Raw genomic sequence first — 19,814 nt, 5'->3', positions numbered from 1 at the left:
ATTGCTTATGATCCAAGTTCAAGACCAGCTAGGCTGGGTGACAAATATGAAGAGCTTGTTGAAAGAAAGAGAGGAAGGAAAGAGGGGAGGGAGGAGGGAGGAGCACATCGCTCTACAGGAAATGACCAAATTTTCCTTGCTCAATTAGTGAACCGTTTTGAACAACGCTGCACTCACTAACCTTGATGTTTATTTCTTTGGCCCGAGTGCAATGACTTCTACAGGCCGGATTCCAGGAAATGCACCTCTGACATTATTGTGTGGTTATTTCATCCAAATTGAAACGTCCCTCCTGGAGATGGGGGGGTTGGGGGGGGCGGAGTGTGGGAGGAGGGTGTCTCACAGACCAGGGAAACTAATGAGACTTATCATCGGGCTGAGAATGCTCGCTTTCAAGATTCCCATGTTCTAGGAGCAGGAAACAACTTCTCAGGGAAAACGGAGTCTAGCTGGGCTGTATGCACACTGGGCAGGGAGCTGGTCCTAAGTCCTCACCTATGCTGGGTGGGCTTTTAGGTGAGTCAGCTGCCTTTGGGTCAACTATAATGTAAGTAGCCCAAATCAGAGCACTGGTTCAGGAAGCTAGAACTGAGTTGGACTGTGCTACATTTTCCTTTTTAAAAACATCTCTAAAACCTGGGAGTTGTGACTGGTATCTTCCGTTCACTTCCTGCTAGTTCTAGCTAAACAATAGTCTCGATTCAGCTGTTTACATGGCCTGGCTGTCACCCCAGTACAGGGTACCACAGGGTATGATCCCAAAAGGTCTACTTCCTGTCTTAGCCAAATACTTGGTTGCAAGCAGCCTAACCAGATTCTGGGTAATTTAAGCCCAGGAAGAGACTGGACAGCTCTTGGAGGGGAGCTTGTTGAACTCCCCAATGCTGGCTTAACACCAGTGTCTGCTAGCCCTCACCCCCCCAACTCCACCATCACCACCACCACTCCCACAGTAAATTTTAAGTGGCCTCCAGCTGTCTTGTGTTGGCTCCTTCCTTGGCTTCAAAGACCTGGTTGGAAACATTGGGACACAGTCTGTTACCAGGGACCCAAGAGAGTAAATTCTCTCTCCTTCCTGATTTTCTTAGAGTCAGGGCCTGCTTCTGCTTCTTGAAGGACTTCTCCCAAATGGAAGAGTGTTCAGATACTGGACACCAAAACAGACTGCCTGCCATTCACAGCCCAACCTGCAGGGCAGCCTGGAGCCCTTTAGAAAAGCAAATCTACTCTCCTTAATATCTGCCTCCATGACTCCCTAATGCCCTCAAAAGTCCAATGACATCCTGGATCCAGGCTCCATCAAGATGCTATCCTCACTTCATGCTCCCCTAGCCTACGCCAATGCCACTGTAAATTCTACAGACACTCTGTCCTTAGGTGCTATATACATTAAGCACCCTTCCCTCCTCTACTGACCCTGGTTCATGTTGCACTTGTTTAAATCGATCTCTTTACTTATATTAACTTATTAATTTGTGTGTAGCTACAGGACAACAAATACAGTTGACAGACTTTATACGGTCAGGCTTGCCCTCAGGCGCCTTTACCAGCTGAGCCTTCTAGCCAGCTACAGGACCCTCGAGGATGCAGACGGTGTTCTTTATCCAGACAGTTCTTTCCACCCTCCATGCCGTCAAAGCTTCACAGGTGCACATTCTCACAGTCTTCACTTGGTGCTTAACCATCTACTAGTCCGGGCTATCACCCTTTCAGGAGCTTCACATTTCACAGAACAAACCCTTCTCTGTAAACCACAATGCCTTCCACGGTCTAGCTGACACCATTGCTCTTGGCTCACCACTGGATTCTGGAGCCACTTATGCTTCTGTCCTCACCAAACTTAATTTTAGGCGCTGTGCCTCTTCTGGATCTACTCAAATGTCACAGCCTGACTGAGACCACTCCGGTCTCTTGAATGAACTGGGGGGGGGGGGGGGGGGGGGCGGACGCTAGGCTTGCTAAGCGCACTCTACCACGAAGCGACGTCTCTAGCTCTTTGTTTTAGTAGCATACATTTTAAAACCACCATTAATGTGCTCACTTACAGGATCATTACCACCTTCCTTCCCGCACTGAGAGTTTGGTTTTCTTGCTGTTACCACTATATCCGGCACCTGGCTGAGTGCCAGGGGAAAAAAGCAGTGGCAGGATTTTTTGCAGTAATGAATGAATATGGATCAAAACCACGTAGTTTAATCTGGTTGTTCCTTAATTCCCGAGTTTGGGCAAGCCTCCGATTCCTACTGTGCGAAAAGGGGTGGTGAGGAGGAAATGGAGAACTGAACTATACAGTGCTGATGCAAACATTCGGACCTGTTTTCCCCCAGTCAACGCGTGCAGTCAGCCACTCAACATCCAGCGCCTCAGCTCCCCACCTGTATAATGGGTGTGAACTCATCCTCAACGACTTGGGGTGGTAGCGCTGCCTTATAAGGCAGCAGAGGCCGAAGGCGCCGGACGGGTGGGAGGGGAGAAATCACAACATCCGGCTGCGGGGGCGGGGTGCGGGGTGCGGGGTGCGGCTGGGCTGGAGGCAAGCGACGCTGGGAAGGCAATAGCCTCCTTCGGTCCTCTGCTCGCTTTGGACGTGCGCCCTTCTGAAGCAGCTGACCCAACCCAAGGGACGACGGCAGGACACACATTCTAACCAAGCTACCAGCTAGCCAGCAGGACACACACAGCGTGTCCGCAACAAAACCCTAGAAATCCCAACGGGGGAACAAGACGCTCAGTCACGCCCCCATCCAGTCACCCAATCAGATCGCAGATCTGCATGGTTGACGCTTCATTAATCCAATCATAGGTTTGGTCTCCTGGGCGTGGCTCCCGAAAGAGCCCGCCTCCGACTTCTCGGCAGAGGCTCGGCCCTAATTGGCAGCTCGGCATCCTACGAAGGCCTAGAAATTCGAACCTAGAGGCCGAATAGCTCCCGAAGTCCAACCAGAAATCGGAGACGCAACGGGGCCCGCCCCCTCCCCGTAGGGAGCGAGTTCCCGGCTCCGTGGGCGGGGCAGGAGAAAAAGGCTGACCAATGGTAGTCCGGCGCGGGGAGCGTCCGCTCGCCCATTGACTGAGCCAAGTAAACAGAGGGCGGGGCGGGGCGGGCGCCGGTGGCCCGGGAGGGGCGCAGAGTGCGCGGCGGGCGGCGGCGGCCGGGGAGGCCGGGGAGGCCCGGGAGGCCGCGGCGCGGTCAGTCGAGCCGAGCCGAGCCGAGCCGAGCCGCGCCGATCGCCATCGGCCCCGGCTCTCGTGGGCGGTCCCGGCCGGCGGCGCGGCCTGGCGGGCCGGGCGGCGCTGCAGCCCATGGAGCTCGAGAACATCGTAGCGAACACGGTGCTACTCAAGGCCCGGGAAGGTGAGGCCAGGCAGGCGGGCGGCCAGGCCCGGGTGCGGGGATCGCGGGCGCGCGACCTCCGAGCTCCATGAGGCGCCCGGGCCCCAGCTACCCTCGTGCCCCGGAGTCTACACCCGGACTCTTGAGCGCAGACATGAGCCCTTCCGGCCCTCCGCATCTGCCCCCGGAACCGGGGCCCAGGAGGGGCGGGGGTCGCGCCATGGGCCTCACGCCCGGTGTGGGGGTGAAGAAGAAAGGGAAGGAAGAGAAAAGGTGGGACATGAGCCCCAGGAGAATGCGTGTGAGGCCTCATCTAGGTGAGAGGCAGGAAGGTGCCCCACGTGCCCCAGGCCCAGATGCCCCGAACAGCACAAAGTTGGTAATCTGTCGAGATTGGAGAATGAATGAACCGAGCCTTTGCATAGACAATCCAACCGACGGGGGGGGGGGGGGGACTTCTGGACAGACACATTACCAGCAGAACCACCACTCACCTGGAGCTTCTGGACACTAAGCTTCTGGACACTAAAAACGGGTGCATGGCTAACGAATTTTGCATTCAGCAAACCTATGATCTGTTAGGGCAGATGTACAAAGAAATAAATGGGAGACGAGCATACTGGGCTGTTAGGAATGGGAGGCCAGGCTGGTCGACTTAGTGTGTGCACGCACATGGACATGCTGCAGAGTTGCTCGTCATTGGTTTCACTCCAGGTGTTATTGGCACCTGCTCTATGGGTCCTAGGTGACTAGCGCCAGACTTTAAACTCACTGTCACTGCCACCTCAGCGACATAATCATCAGACACCTGTACTGCTCTACTCTGTCCAGGGTGCTGGGAAACCAACACCAACAAGATTTTTCTTTTTGGAACTCTAGGGAGGGACATGGTGACAGCTTTCCATTTCTTGATGGGTTTCATGCTGAAAGAGCTTCAGCTTCGATGGTCTATATCGGGTTACAGGTGGGAAACTGAGGTTCAGACTAAAGTCTAACCCAACAAGATTGTAATTGACCCAGGCTCAGGCAGATACTCAGTAGAGCCTATAGGAAGCTCAGAGAAGCCCCCAGTAGGGTGCAGTCCCTAATGCCCTCAGCCTTCTCCGTGCATGTCACACCCAGAGGTGTTGCCTGGAAATGGGATGGGCAGGCTGGGTCCCTAGTGCCCAAGGGAGGCTATCTTATCTCCTGTCCCTTATCAAGCTCAGGGGCTGGGCCTTCCTCTCAGCCTCTGGGGGCATCTGCCGATTCTGTTCTGCCTTGTCATCCAGCCAGCCAGGGAGGAGGGGTAAGGAAAGCCAAGGCCAGGCCTCACTTCCTAGGGCTAGCCAATTCGGGCCTCAGCCCCGCTGAGGGCATTGCAGGCTGAGGGCATTGCCTTGCTGGGCCAGACCCTGTGGGCACCTTTGCATAGGTGAGCGGGCATTGCTGGGTATCATGGCCAAAATGAGGACTATTGCCTCCTCTGGAGGTCCTGTGTCCTGGACTTGCTGTGACAGCCATGTACACACCTGCATGGCCTTTGACATGCTTCCCGACCCTCAACATCATTGTACCTTTTTTTACATATAAATTTTAAGGAATGCCTCATTGCAGTGGAATCTTCTGATACCCATGAACTGGCTGTGTCAGAATCGGTTCACAAAACAGATAGCAACTTGGGGCCAGTTTTCCAAGTGACCAGAGACCTTCAGCAGTGGGAGATCTGTGGTATATGTATGCAGTTGGCTTTATTTTGTAGATTCTGATTTTTAGATGGTCTCACTGTATGTGTGTGTGTGTGTGTGTGTGTGTGTGTGTGTGTATGGTTTCTCAAGGGGACACACACACACATATATATATATATGTATGTATATGTAGAGATAGAGAGAGAGATAGAGAGAAAGTGTGTGTGTGTCTTGGCTTAGTTGGACCTTGCTGTGTAGATCAGGCTGGCCCTGAACTCAGAGATTCATCTACCTTTGCCTCCCAGGTGCTCAGGTAAATCTCAGTTGGCTTTTAATAAATGCGAGTCATGTAAGGAACTCGAGTTTGAGAACTGGACTTGAATTCTCTTCCACTGTTACCCTAAGGCTCAGAACCCACTGCCCAGAGCCTGACTTGTACAAAGTCTGGTTAGGTGGGATGACCTTTGGGGTGTGTAACCTCACTTGGAATTTCTTCCTTTCCCAGGTGCCAGAGGTATGCCGGAGGAGGGCAGGGTAGGGTGGAGAGGAGACCCACAGATTGGCAGCCGGTTCTAGGACAGGATATTTGCATGTGACTTTTTGCTCTTGTCCTGATACAGCTGGGGGTGGGGGAGGAGGAAGTAACTTGTGTGTGGGGGGGGGTGAGGCAAGAAAATGTAGGGTTGGGGGGGACCTGGGGTGGAGGGAGGGTGGGAGGAGTTCCCCTCTGGGGAGGCTTTGCCATAGGTTAAGGAGTTGGAGGTTTCTTGCTCACTTGCAATGAGGCAACAGCTGTGGGGCACATGGGGTACAGGCTGTAGCAGGGCCACCAGAGAGTTTCTCAAGGGGACACTGGCAGTTCCTCCTTCCTCATGGAGCCCAATTAGGGACCCAGCCGTCACCTTTTCTCAGAAGGCAGCTCCTCCCCCTACATCACTTACACTGGATCAATAGAGGCAGTGCTGGGGAAACTGAGGCCAGGCAAGGGAACTTGGTTGCCCTAGGCTGTCAGTAAATTGGAGCTAGGTCTTACCTCTTTATACAGCTCTGCTGAGAGCTGGACACAGTCTCTCCCACTCACCCTACAGCGCCTCTGGAAGTGCCATGAAAATTGGGTAGTGCTGGGGATGCAGTGATGCCGGGAAGTGTACCCTGGAGATTCGGGTTCAGGAGGCTGCAAGGCTCAGGCTCCTCCCATCATTCTCAGTGTGTTATTCGGAGCACTCTGAAGTGCTCTGTTTGCCTGTAGTGTGGGGTTTTTTGTTTTTTTGTTTGTTTGTTTGTTTGTTTATTTGGTTCTTTGAGACTATGCCTATATAGTCTCGACCTGGAACTCACGTAGATCAGGCTGGCCTCCGTCACAGAGGAGAAGCCCACCTGTCTTTGCCTCCCTAGGGCTGGAATCTCTACCTCTTTTTTTTTCCTAATAGTTTTAGTTTTCAAATTTCTAGTCTAGTTTGCCTATCTGTCACTACTTCTGCAGATGGGGGTGGGAACTCCTGAAGCACGGATTTAACCTACCTACCTGTCAGACTCTGGAGGCATCCCAGCTGGCTCAGCTAAAAAAAAAAAAAAATAAGACAGGCATCAGTGGGGGTTGGGGGGCAATGATAGGGGCATTCTCCTGCCACCACCTTGCTGAGGGCAGAGAGATAGTTCTGGTGCAGTGATTGGTGTTAGGGGTATGAGGGGTTGCTCAGATTGCCTCTTGCATCTCACATGTGTCCTATATGACACAGGATCTCTGGCTGCAATACCTTGGCATCTTAGGTGATACCTTCCACTGTGGTACCTTTGTCTACTTCCTTGTTTGTTTGTTTGTTTGTTTGTTTGTTTGTTTGTTTAAAGACCATGATCTCATTATGTAGCCTTGGCTGTCCTGGAACTGACTTGTGGACCAGGCTGGCCTCAAACTCAGAGATCCATCTGCGTTTTGAATGCTACTATGCCCAGCAGCTTCTTGTCTTGTCTACTTCCTTTCTTTTTCTTTTCTTTCTTTTTCTTTCTTTCTTTTTTTTTTCAAGACAAAATTTCTCTGTGTAGCCCTGGCTGTCCTGGAACTTGCTCTGCAGACCAGGCTGGCCTCAGATCCACCTGCCTCTGCCTCCCGAGTGCTGGGATTAAAAATGTGCCTCACCACCACCTGGCTTTTAGTCTACTTTCCTAACCTGTAGACTTCCCACTGAGCTAGGGGGAGTGAATGAGGTGGACCGTCTTGCTGAGATGCCCTCATTGCTCATTCTGGTTCTCATCCAGGGAGCCCTTAACATAGGTGTCCAGAAGGACCATGTGTGTCCTGGAACTTGTTAAGGGCATGCTAGGATGTGTGGAAGAAGCCCGAGGTGCCTGCCACAGCAGGCTTGGGCTAACAGGGCCCCGTACATGTTAAGGTGAAGGCTCGGAGGCGGTGGCTCAGGACTCCAAAGCGACCCAGCTCCTGATTGCTCTTGCAGGTGGTGGCGGGAACCGCAAAGGCAAGAGCAAGAAATGGCGCCAGATGCTACAGTTCCCCCATATCAGCCAGTGTGAAGAGCTTCGGCTCAGCCTTGGTGAGGCGTGGGTGCCAGAGCAGACTTGGGCTAGCCATGAGGAGCCATTCCCAGACATTGCCTTGGCCACGGACGGGGTCCCTGTGGGGGAGGGGTGTCCAGGAAGATTGAGACTAAGTAGTCCAGTTTCAGTTCCTGGGCCTGAAATGGGAGAGGGCAGAGAACTGAGATTGACTGGTATCAGCAGAGTGGGCATGGGAAAGGGAGGAGGGCTGGGCTGCAGGAAGGGGAGAGAAATTTAGGAAGGGAAGCCAGGTTTGGAACACCAGTCCTATGCTTCTGAGCCTCGCCTGGGCCAGACCTGAGGGTACCCATCAGAGTTAGAGCAGTGTGGTAGTTACTTTTAGAAGTATTTATTCCTGCCTGTTGGATGAGGATCTGAACAGTACCTGAGGTGGCCCAGTCCTCTGCTGATGGCTTGCATGTGCTTGGGATGGAGGCCCAGCTGAGCACAGCGGAAGCCACAGCTTCCTCTCGCACTTTCGCCAGGCAGTCAACAGGTGTAGACTTGGGCTGGGCTGGGCTGGGCTGGGCTGGGCTGGGCCGGAACCTCAGACCACACCCAACTCCAGAACTGTGAGAAGCAAGTAACAGGAGACCACATGGAAAGGAGGCCTGGTGTCTAGAGCCCAGACTCCTGGCTGTGTGGCACTGAATTGAATTAATCATCCCCTCTGGGCCCCACAGCCCCCAAGTTACATTGGAATTACAGTGGCACCCATCTGAAGATTGCAGGAAGGGGTCTGAAGAGATGATGACTACCACTCTTTGGGGCTAAAAGTTATTGGATTCCAGATGTGGGGATATACACCAGAGTGTCTGGCCAGTGACTTCTAGGTCTGTGACAGCAGTTCCTCTCTTGGCCTTCAGAGCGTGACTACCACAGCCTGTGTGAGCGTCAGCCCATTGGGCGCCTGTTATTTCGTGAGTTCTGCGCTACAAGGCCTGAGCTGACCCGCTGTACTGCCTTCCTGGATGGGGTGGTGAGTATCCCATCCCAGGGCCCAGCCCAGCACTGAGGACAGGTGGAGGTACTGGCCCCTGACCCTCCACCCCACCACATCTGTCAAGGTTCTTTGCCTCTCACCCTGTAGGCTGAGTACGAGGTGACCCCTGATGAGAAACGGAAGGCATGTGGGCGCCGACTAATGCAGAATTTTCTGAGCCACACGGTGAGTGAGCAGTGACAGAGAGATGACAGCAGGAGTCAGGGCCAGTGACAACAGGCACAGGAGTGACCACAGCCTGGGCAATGAGTGCCCTGGAGCTGTTCCAGGCAGCCCCAAGAGCATGGAGCCCAAGGGTTGAGCAAGCTTGGGTCAGGCAGCCTGCCAGGGGCTGTCTCACCCTCCCTTAAGGGTCCTCAGGAAGGGAGCTAAGCAAAGAGGCAGCTAGAGCACCAGCCACCCACAGACACTTGGCAGTGCTGCCCGGGAGTAGGCAGTTGTCCAAGGGAGCCCTCTGCATTGAGCTGTCTGTGGCATGTCCCTAGGGTCCCGACCTCATCCCTGAAGTCCCCCGGCAGCTGGTGAGTAGCTGTGCCCAGAGGCTAGAGCAGGGACCCTGCAAAGACCTCTTCCAGGAGCTGACCCGGTAAGGCTCAGAACCCACAGGTCTGCATTTGTGCCTGGGAAGGGGGCTTCTGTGGGCCCTGAAGTCTGTGACAAGCCAGCCCCTTTTCCTGTCCAGTTTTAGTTGTTTGAGTTTAGCAGTTGCCTCCCACCCTCCATCCTTGCTTCAGCGTGGAATGCATGTGTCCTGCCTGCCCATTGCCCAAGAGGAAGGATGGTGCTCTGTGGCTGAGCATGGTAGTAGGCGGCCTGGGCCTTCAGACTGAGAATTGGGCTTGTTAGAGGCTCACCTATAGACTGACCCTCTCTCACCAGGTTGACCCACGAGTACCTAAGCATGGCCCCTTTTGCCGACTACCTCGACAGCATCTACTTCAACCGTTTTCTGCAGTGGAAGTGGCTGGAAAGGTGAGCTCCTCCCAAGCTAGCCCGTGATAGGCCAGGTTACGGGTTCTCATGGCAAGCCCTGCCCGCATAAATATTTTTCTTTTACTCTTGCCTATAGGCAGCCAGTGACCAAAAACACCTTTAGGCAGTACCGAGTCCTGGGCAAAGGTGGCTTTGGGGAGGTAAGTGGCCACCTGGTGTCCTTGCAGAGTACATTAGATTGGGTACGGTAGGCCTGGACCCTCCCACCTTCAGCAAGAGCATGGCTGGCCCCCATTCGTTCCTGTCTACCTGGCTACAGGTCTGTGCCTGCCAGGTGCGGGCAACAGGCAAGATGTATGCATGCAAAAAACTGGAAAAGAAACGGATAAAGAAACGGAAGGGGGAGGCCATGGCTCTCAACGAGAAGCAGATCCTGGAGAAAGTGAACAGTAGGTTTGTAGTAAGTACACAGGAGCCCTCTCCCTTCCCCCTAGGTCACATTGTCTGCTCCATTCTCCACCCACCAGGCTAAAGTCCCTCCCTATTGCCAAAGGGACTGCCCTCTGCCCCATCCCTTCCTGCCCTGGACAGTACCCAAGAAGGGTGGGGTAGGAGTGCTATTCCAGGCTCAGGAAGCCTGCTGAGCCCTAAGGAGTGGCACACAGAAGATTGTTTGGGTAACTGCCATTAGCATGCAGGAGACTGAGTATGCTCCTGTCTGAGGGTGTGGGTCTCCTGAGCACAGGTGAGCTTAGCCTACGCATATGAGACTAAGGACGCACTGTGCCTGGTGCTGACATTGATGAACGGAGGTGATCTCAAGTTCCACATCTACCACATGGGCCAGGCTGGCTTTCCTGAAGCACGTGCTGTCTTCTATGCTGCCGAGATCTGCTGTGGCCTGGAGGACCTGCACCGGGAACGCATTGTATACAGGTAGGGCGGAGCTCAGACATCTGGCTGTTCCAGGCTTCGGTCCTTCCTGGACAGGGATGGCAATTAGGTTTGATCATGGCAGCTCAGGCTGCTTGCTAGGCTAGGCAGTGCAAGTATTGTGTGCTGGGGGTTTCTCTGACCACAGGCCAACACTGGCTCCACACAAACCCCCTCATGTTTGATAGATTTGATAGGTTTGGGGATTCAGCCTGCTGGCCAGGTGTGAATTCTGATTCTTATCATCCCTCTCTGTGTTACCTTAAGCTAGTCCACTCCCTGCTTCCAACATGAGTTCTGTTTCTGTGGGCTCAGTATCAGAGAGCCCTGCTTGTGGCTATAAATAGACCTTTCATTTGAGCCTCCCAACAACCCTCTGAGGGGATGGAAGAGTAGCCTCATGTGACAGAGAAGGCAGAGTTGGCCCCCAGGGGGAAGGGGGGAGGGAGCTTCAACCTCACAGGTGAACAAGCCCAGGGATAACTTCCAGGGATCCCCTCTCCCAGGTGGGTCCCCCCACTGGGTGGGAGTCCTTTTCTTTGAATTGGAGTCACTTCTCACTAGCCTAGAAAGTTCCTGAGGTACTGGCTGCCGCCTGGGGAATGCAAGACTCTTTCACCTTGCTCCATGCCTGAACCCAGCAGGCACTTGCGCTACAAGAGGCTGGCTCTGTCTGGCTTCCTGGAAAGCGGGCATCTGAACCTGTGTCTCTCTCCCCACAGGGACCTAAAGCCAGAGAACATTCTTCTGGATGACCATGGTGGGTGAGATGGGGAGTCTGGATGACCATGGTGGGTGAAAGGCCCAAGTGGGGGGCGGGATGAGACGGGGAGGCTTGGCCTGCCAGTGAGCCTCCTGCTTCAATACCCCACCCAGGCCACATTCGGATCTCCGACCTGGGACTGGCCGTGCATGTGCCTGAGGGCCAGACCATCAAAGGCCGAGTGGGCACTGTGGGCTACATGGGTAAGTCCCTTTGACTTGGTGCACCAGTCTTCTCGGTTCCCCTTGCTGGTCTAAGCCTGGCCTACTTACTGTGGACTGGGGGAGGGAGAGCGTCTACCTCAGAGAGTAGATAGATAGCCCATACCAACACTGCTACTGCTGTGTGTGTGTGTGTGTGTGTGTGTGTGTGTGTGTGTGTGTGTGTGTGTGTATTGGGAGACCAAGACTTCACCAGGTCCCACCATTGTGAACCCTGCTATTCATCTGCTGGATGATTATTGAACACCTAGGACTAGGTGGGCCTGTGAGAGTGGAGGGAAACGGAACACACATCCATGGCCTATGCTTGCATAGCTCACCATTCATGGGGGACACAGGCAGTAGAGACCTAGCCTGTGGACAGTGTGACACAGTAAGTCTAGGCTCTCCAGACTCCATCTTGGGCTAGGCACTCCACTTTTTGCCTTCTTTCTCCTACTGTAACACCTCATCAGAGCTGCCTCCTGGAGGGCTTTGCGGTGAAAGGAGCCTGCGGGGCAGGTGGGAGGTAGCAGCCAGTGGGCATTCACATCTCTTGTGAAAGCCAGAAGTTACAAATCAGTAGCTACATGGTCCTGATTTGGCATCCATTAATTTTGAAGTTCAATTGTTTTTAGAATAATTTAATTGTTTTAGAATAATTTGAATTGATAGCCAGCATTTAATAAGCCAAACAACTTAATGTAAAAAAAAAAAAATAGTAAGTGGAGGGTTCTTGGTTGGATGTGTATGATGTAACTCATAGAGTACATGCCTGACTGACATCTGTGTGGCCCTGAGTAAAACAAACTCTAACACCAGGATCCCCCGCCCCCATGGAAACAGAAATCGGACACGGAGTTCCTTGATGTGACCCTCCCCTCAGGGTGGCTTCTCATGCTGGCCGTGGTTCTCACCAGGCCATTGGCATACCTGCCTACCCAGAGGATGTTTGATACTCCAGTTTTTGTTTCTGGGGTCCGAGGGCTCTCTTGCTCCTCACTCCCTACCTAGCCCTGACTCCTGGTCCCCTACCCAGCACCAGAGGTAGTGAAGAATGAACGCTACACATTCAGTCCTGACTGGTGGGCGCTGGGCTGCCTCCTGTACGAGATGATTGCAGGCCAGTCACCCTTCCAGCAGAGGAAGAAGAAGATCAAGCGTGAAGAGGTGGAGCGGCTGGTCAAGGAAGTGGCCGAGGAATACACAGACCGCTTTTCCCCACAGGCTCGCTCCCTCTGTTCTCAGGTATTAGAAGCCAAAGTCTTAGCTGGGCGGAGCTGGGGTACCTCACCCACTCAGGTACCCTCACCACCACTGCCCTTCTATAGCTTCTCAGCAAGGACCCTGCTGAGCGCCTGGGGTGTCGCGGAGGTGGCGCCCGTGAGGTAAAGGAGCACCCCCTTTTCAAGAAACTGAATTTCAAGCGGCTGGGAGCTGGAATGCTAGAGCCGCCTTTTAAGCCTGATGTAAGTCCTACCCTCCCTTGCTAATGGTCAGGCCAAGCCAGGATGCGGGGCGGGGGCTGGGTGACTTGGATCAATGGCCAGGTCACTTTCAGTGCAGATGTTGAAAAAACCCCATCTAATGGCTTGGACTGTCCCCCACCCCCAAATGTATATGTGTGAGTGTGTGTGCATGCGCATAGGTTGTGAAAATGAAAAGCCCAACATAATGTGGGTTTTAGGGAACCAGGCTGAGATGGGGGTAGACGTGGGGATGCTGCAGGAGCATCGCAAGAACTCCATTCCTCTCTGCTGTGATTGCTTAGCCTTCCATGCTTCATGGCAGGCATCTTTCCCCAGGGAGTGTCATTGGTGACCTAGTGGCTCAGGCTCATGTCTTCTTAGCTAGCCACTCAGTGGACACAGAGCAAGTCTTGTTCAGGAATTTGAAATGAAGTTCTAAAACTGTTCACTGAAGGGCCTCACTGGACACCCAGATCACATGCCTTCCTGGCCCAATGGGAATAATCCATTTCCAAAAGAAACTAAGATGGTGGCTGCAGCAGGACTAACTGCTGAGCTAACTGCCCCTTTGCAGGCAGGAAATTACCTCCTTCAAATTTTTACTTTAAAATATTTATCTTATTCTTAATTACATGTTTGTGTGTCTGTCTCTGTGTGGGTGTGTGTATGTCTATGTATGTGGGTATGTCTATGTGTGTGTCTGTGAAGTATGCATGTGTCTGTATGTGTGTTTGTGTGTGAGTACATGGATGGGAGTGCATTGCCACAGAGGCCCAAAGCTTCAGGCCCTCCTGGGAATGGAGTCACAGGTAGTTGTGAGCCTCCACATGACATTAGTTTGAAGAATCAACTCAGATCCTCCACAACGTCAGTGCATACTTCTAACTGCTGAGCCATCTTTCCAGTCCCAGAATTTCCCTCTTGAGAGTTTTACCCGTGAGCTAAGCATCTTGTGGATTGGGCACCATGCAGGCAATTGTCCTCTAGATATCAGAACCTAATGGCAGAAACCTTACTCAAACTCACATCAAGTCTTTTGGTTCATTTGGCTTCAAGGTTCTCTGGGCCACCACTGGGGCTTCATTCTGGGTTGCTAGGACTCTCCCTTGACTCTTCCACTTCTCTGTAAAAACCTAAATTCCAGTTTCTCTGTAATATCAGAGGAAAAGTTCCGATTGTCCAGGATGGGTCATGTGCTTGTCTCCCTCCCATAGGTTAGTGGTCACGGGGTCCTGTGATTGACAGTTTGCCACTTGGGAAAGTCTTAAGGTAATAGGATCACCAGGTTGATGGCTGTCAGCCACATGTGTTTATGCATTTGACAAATACCTGAATATCTGTATGTGTCAGGTCTTTGAGATAATGAGGTTCATAGAGCCAGGCCTACCCTTAAGCTGTAGTGGAGAGAAATAACCAAAATAAACTAACAAGAAAGAGTGCTTTCAGGTAGTCCGAGTCTGACAGGAAAGAGCAGGCTAAGAAGGCAGCGATGCGGGTATGGTCATCTCAGACAGGGTAATCTCTGAGAAGGTGGTGCTTACGCAGAACTGAAGGACAGAGCCTTGCAAGACTAGAGGGCATGGGCATTAGAGGCAGAAGGGACAAAGAGGCACTGAGGGCCTGTGGCAGGATCAGCCTAGGGACAGGGAACCAGCTCCATGAGGCCAGAATGTCTGGAACAAGTATGTACAGAGCACTTACGATCAATGTCACGGTGTCCTAAGGATGGCAGGAGGCCTTTGGGTTTCAGCTCTAATGTGAGGTGTGGATATGGGTCATAGAAGATGACTTCGAGCTGGGGAGAGGCCAGTGAGTGATGGCTCACACGGGGTGGGGGCTCTGAGTGATGGCTCACAAAGGGGGTGCCTTCTGAGTGATGGCTCACACAGTGCTGGTGAGCATTGTCAGTGAGCTGGCACTTGAACCGAACAGGTCTGACGTCATCGTGCTGCCTCTGGCTGGAGTGGTTTGCACAGGTTCATTCCTATTGTGTACATCATCTAAATAGTCACACTGCCTGTGGGTCATCCGTTCAGAGTTAGAAATACAGTCAGTGTCTTGGAACTTAATGTTAGAAGCAGCAGACGAAAAAGCAAACTTAACAATACTTTTATGTTTTGGTTGGTTGGTTGGTTTTGGTTTTTCAAGACAGGGTTTCTCTGTGTAGCCCAGGCTGTCCTGGAACTCACTCTGTAGACCAGGCTGGCCTTGACTCATAGGTCCATCTGCCTGAGTTCTGGGACCTAAGGTGTGTACCACCATGCCCAGCCGACAATACATTTTTAAAAAAAGATTTATTTTATGTATATGAGTGCACTGTAGCTGTCTTCAGACACACAGAAGAGGGCATCAGATCCCATTACAGATGCTACCATGTGGTTGCTGAGAATTGAACTCAGGACCTCTGGAAGAGCAGTCACTGCTGTTAACCATTGAGTCATCACTCCAGCCCCCAACAATACATTTTTAACAACTCTGTTGAGATGAAACTCACAGTTAACACATATAAAGTATGCAGTTCAATTGAAAGAGTCATGTGACCGTGACTACAAAAGTTGAGGATGTTTTCACCAGCCCTGTCAGAACATAAAACCCGATGTTCATTAGGGCTCCAAATCCTTCCCTCCTGCCCAAGAAACCACGGCTGTCTTCATCCAGTGTAGGCACTTGGGTACATGGGTAGATGTGGGTACACTGAGCATCGGCCTCTGTGACTGGCTTCTTATGCTGAGCATGCTTTTAAGGTTATCTGTGTTGGAGCATTCTTAAAAGCTGATTAATCGATACTCTAATACATGGATATAAAATAAACCATATTCATTCCTAGTTGACATGATGGTATTTTTCTTTTCGGGGGGTGGGGCTATCAGGAACAATCCTATCTAGTATTTTTTTGAGATGAGGTACCATTGTATTGTCTCGTCCAGTTTTAAACTCAGACATTCTTTCTGCCTCAGCATATACACTGATGTAACATGAAGTCAGAAATGCTGTGTCTTGTAGGGAGCTTAGACCTTTCCAGGTTCTTCCAGGTTAGATACACCATTTTCCATGATGGGGATGATAATGTGTGTATCAGTAGGTAGGTTGGTAGACGTACGTACGTGTGTGTGTGTGTGTGTGTGTGTGTGTGTGTGTGTGTGTGTGTGTGTGTGTGTGTGTGAGCGCGCATGCGCGCGCACACGCTGGGGATTGAATCCCGGGCCTGAAGCATACTGAACAAATGTTCTCTCACTGAACTACATCTCTGGCCCCATGATGATAATATGTTAATGGACATCCTCTGTGGAAAGATTGTGAACGCAGCATAGATTGAAAAAGGAAAGTAGCCTTTAAAGTAGCAGGACCTGGGTCACGATCCTAGTCTACAGAGGTGAAATGTGCCTCAGACACAATGGAGTGCCGGGCTTAGAGTATGTGGGGCACCTTGCTGCTCTCTCCAAATCAGGGAGCTGCCAAGGGTGGCAGACTCAAGCCCTCCTAACTCCTGCCTCTTCCACCTTAGCCCCAGGCTATTTACTGCAAGGATGTCCTGGACATTGAACAGTTTTCTACAGTTAAAGGTGTGGATCTGGAGCCCACAGACCAAGACTTCTACCAGAAGTTTGCCACGGGTAGTGTGTCCATCCCCTGGCAGAACGAGGTAAGGACTACCCTGTGAATGGGATGAGGTCCAGGCAGGGAACCCCTGGGGCCAACCCTCACAGCTTCCTGTTCCTGGGTAGATGGTGGAGACCGAGTGCTTCCAGGAACTCAATGTCTTTGGGCTGGATGGGTCTGTTCCCCCAGACCTGGACTGGAAGGGCCAGCCCACTGCACCCCCCAAGAAGGGATTGCTACAGAGACTCTTCAGTCGCCAAGTAAGTCCTAGCAGTGTCTGACATGGGCCCCAGCCTGCTCCACTGGGATAGTGGGAGGGAGGCAGAGCTGATACACGCCTGCCCTGGGAGTGGGCATCTTCCAGTGGTGCCTAAGGTGCCTCATTCCTGCCTGCCCCCCACGCCTGGCTGGTCTCATGGCCTCTTTTCTCTTTCCAGAGGTGAGCAGTGTGGGCTCCTCATGGGTTGGCCTTGCTGCCTGACTGTGGGGAGCCCCAGGCAGCCCTTCCATGGCAGAGGCGAGATGTAGGAGAAAGAAGTCTGGTGTCCACCTTACCCGCTCCCTCCCTGCTGCTTGCCCCCCTGCACCCTGACCCCTTCAAGCTGCTAACCTTGCTTAGCCACTGTCTCCTTGTGCCTGGGTCTGTCAGGGGGATGGACAGAGGCCTTGCTCTGACAGATCCTGGGAGCTTCCTAGTTTTACTTCAGTCTGTTGCCAGAAAGCTGGACCCTGACACCCCCTGTGTTCGGCTGAGCTGCTGCTCTAAGCCTCTTGTGGGAAGCCCGTAACCCTCTCTGGGCATAACACTGGCCTTGGTCGGCCTTAATGGTGATTAATGGCAACGCTGTGCCTCTCTCCCTTCATGTCTTCCCTGTTCCTCCAGGATTGCTGTGGGAACTGCAGCGACAGTGAGGAAGAGCTCCCCACCCGCCTCTAGCCCCCAGGCGGAGTCCCCCACCGGCGGTTGGCGGTAGCAGCTACTCTCAGTGACGTTTACAGTTTTGCACAGTGGTGTTCCCCATTGACCACGCAAGTCGTGGTCTGTGGAACATAGCCGGAACTGTCCCCAGTGTCCTCCGTTCCTCAGCCACTGGCCCAGCTGAGTTTGACAAGGCCTGGGCCATCTTGGGACAAAGGTGCGTCCCTTCAGCTCTTCTCTGTGGAGCTCGGGGCTTTCTGTATTTATGTATTTGTACGAATGTGTATAGCTAGCCGAGCGCTCTTAATTCCAAATGGCACCCCAGGGCAACCAGCCCCGGCCAGGAGAGCCAGGAGCTGGCAAGAGGAGCCAATGCCGAACTCCAGGCTTCTGGGGCCCAGTCCAGATGAACAAGCAGAGTGTGGGCCAGGTCAGACCTCTGACCCCAGCATTGCACTGGCCACCACCGACCTCCAAGTGAGACTTGTGCCTGTCTGTTGTGGACTGAGGCCACCACCTTCTGGTTGCCCAATGCTTTCACTCTTCCTCAGCATTTGTCAGAGCTGGAGATGGGGGCTTTGTATTCTCTAGGCCTGGGTCATAGTGTAACACAGACTGAGCTGACTGGGACCCATCAAACCACTGCCCAAGGTGGGCTGCTTTCTGCCTTCTAGCTCCCAGAGCACATTAGTCCTTATTCTGGGTCATATACTGAAGACACCTTTTTCAGAAATGCCCCGATCCAGGCCATAAGAGGGGTGAGAATTAGCCCTCCAACATTCCAGAATCCCTCATAAAGTAGACATGTGCCCAGCAATAATCCACCCTTCCCTGTGTGTGCCTGTTAGGGGCAGGGGTGAGTGTATATCATTGTGTGAAGAGAGTAGGGTAAGGCTGTGCCTAAGCCCCAGACCCTAGCCCTGGCCTTTCCCAGACTGTGATGGCTGTCCTGATGCTAGTTAGGACAGCACGGGACCATAAGGCCCTGGCTTTTCCATATTTAAAGCCAATGTAAGCTGCCATGTGTCTCTATGTGACCAATGTGAGCTGCCAATGTGTCTGTGCGAATACAGTCTGAGCACAAGGCTGGCCAGCCACCCCTGCCTGCCTCCTGTTATTTCTGGTGTTTCAATGATTCTTCCTGATTTCTTGGCCCAGCTGGACAGCATTGGAGGTGGACCTGGAATGGGACTAGGGGCTGCCCTTCAAAAGCCCATGAGTCCTCAGGACTTTGCAGGCAACCAAACCTTGGTGCGGTGACTCAGCCTCTGTGTTTTACCACTGCTAAGTGAGACGCAGCCTTAGATACTGGTTTGGGTGTCTATATGACTGCTATAGAGGCAGATACATCTTGGTGGTCTTTAAGCTCTCTGAGGTCCAAATGGCCTTGTAAACTAAGGAATGGCTAGAGAGGCAGGTAGAGGCTGTTGCTAGAAATACCTGCCCTGAGTTAGTGATACGCTGACCTACTGTGTGTCCATTTGGATCTGGCACACGTGCATGAGATCCAGGACTCTCTTCTTTTAAAACATTGTGGGTGGGCAAAAAGTAGAGATTGAGAAAGACGGGTGTGGTGGGTAAGCGGGACCAGCCACCTTAGTCAGAGAGCTCCTGAAGTTAGCACTGGCCAGGTCCTGAAGCAGTCACCTGGAATAGAAGAATTGGCAAGCCGGGTGGTGGTGGCACACACCTTTAATCCCAGCACTTGAGAGGCAGAGGCAGGCGGATTCCTGAGTTCGAGGCCAGCCTGGTCTTCTACAGAGTGAGTTCCAGGACAGCCAGGGCTACACAGAGAAACCCTGTCTCGGAAAAAAAAAAAAAAAAAAGAATTGGCAAGAGGATTTTCGGGGGGCAGTGGTCAGAAGGCTATCTGTACAAATTTTAGGAGCCACAAGTTTTTACCAGGCTCTATAAACTCCCAGGATCCTTAGCTTCCCAAGAGTCCCTGAAACTACCTTGCCTGTGGGCTGGACACCAAATACTGTGAACACAATGGCCCCGAGTACATGTCCTAATCTGGTGACTTTTGAACCTGACTCTGCAGAGGCCCTTTCTTGTCAGAGGATACAGATTCCCTTGCATATCAGCTGTAAGAGTAACAGCTAGGCAGGGAGTTGGTCAGTTTGCTTCCCAGCTGGCCTGGAACCCACTAACAAATGCATTGACCGCTATGTAGGTAGGCAAGACTGGCCTCAGATCTGATTCTCCTGCCCTTCCTGTGTGGTGTTAGGATTGTGTACATGTGCTGTCACACCAAGCTTAAGCAGCCCCCGACTTAATAGTTGCTAACACGTGTCTTCAGCATGGGCCTCCTAGCACTTAGAATGTTGGCTAATGCTTCTATCCATGCAAAAGAAATAAGGTGCTCCAGGGTTTTTCGTTGGGTAGAAGAGAAGCCAGATGAAGACATGGTAGGCAAGGGTGAGTGGGTGCCAAGTGG

General features: G+C 52.5%; 1 protein-coding gene across 4 annotated transcripts; it reads left to right on the top strand.

Moving 5' to 3' along the window:
• The first annotated feature begins 3,057 nt into the window (after positions 1–3,057).
• On the top strand, positions 3,058–18,471 carry Grk6 (G protein-coupled receptor kinase 6). 4 transcript variants are annotated; one of them, XM_076938968.1, is made up of 16 exons: positions 3,058–3,079; positions 7,455–7,550; positions 8,421–8,533; positions 8,645–8,722; positions 9,043–9,143; positions 9,437–9,529; positions 9,627–9,690; positions 9,810–9,950; positions 10,236–10,426; positions 11,146–11,183; positions 11,300–11,389; positions 12,426–12,634; positions 12,718–12,855; positions 16,361–16,498; positions 16,581–16,715; positions 17,337–18,471. In XM_076938968.1, exons 2-16 carry the CDS (start codon positions 7,499–7,501, stop codon positions 17,427–17,429), a joined length of 1,674 nt encoding a protein of 557 aa, XP_076795083.1. In that variant the 5' UTR covers positions 3,058–3,079; positions 7,455–7,498; the 3' UTR covers positions 17,430–18,471. The 4 variants fall into 4 exon arrangements, with proteins under 4 accessions (XP_076795083.1, XP_034366003.1, XP_076795082.1 ...); XM_034510112.2 differs by lacking the exon at positions 3,058–3,079 and adding an exon at positions 3,137–3,355 and having other exon boundaries at positions 17,339–18,471; XM_076938967.1 differs by lacking the exon at positions 3,058–3,079 and adding an exon at positions 3,137–3,355 and having other exon boundaries at positions 16,893–18,471.
• The last annotated feature ends 1,343 nt before the right edge of the window (positions 18,472–19,814 follow it).

This window comes from Arvicanthis niloticus, chromosome 8, assembly GCF_011762505.2.
Source record: "Arvicanthis niloticus isolate mArvNil1 chromosome 8, mArvNil1.pat.X, whole genome shotgun sequence".
Lineage (NCBI taxonomy): Eukaryota > Metazoa > Chordata > Mammalia > Rodentia > Muridae > Arvicanthis > Arvicanthis niloticus.
The sequence above is the reverse complement of the archived record's forward strand: the minus strand, read 5'-3'. Positions and strand labels throughout refer to the sequence as shown.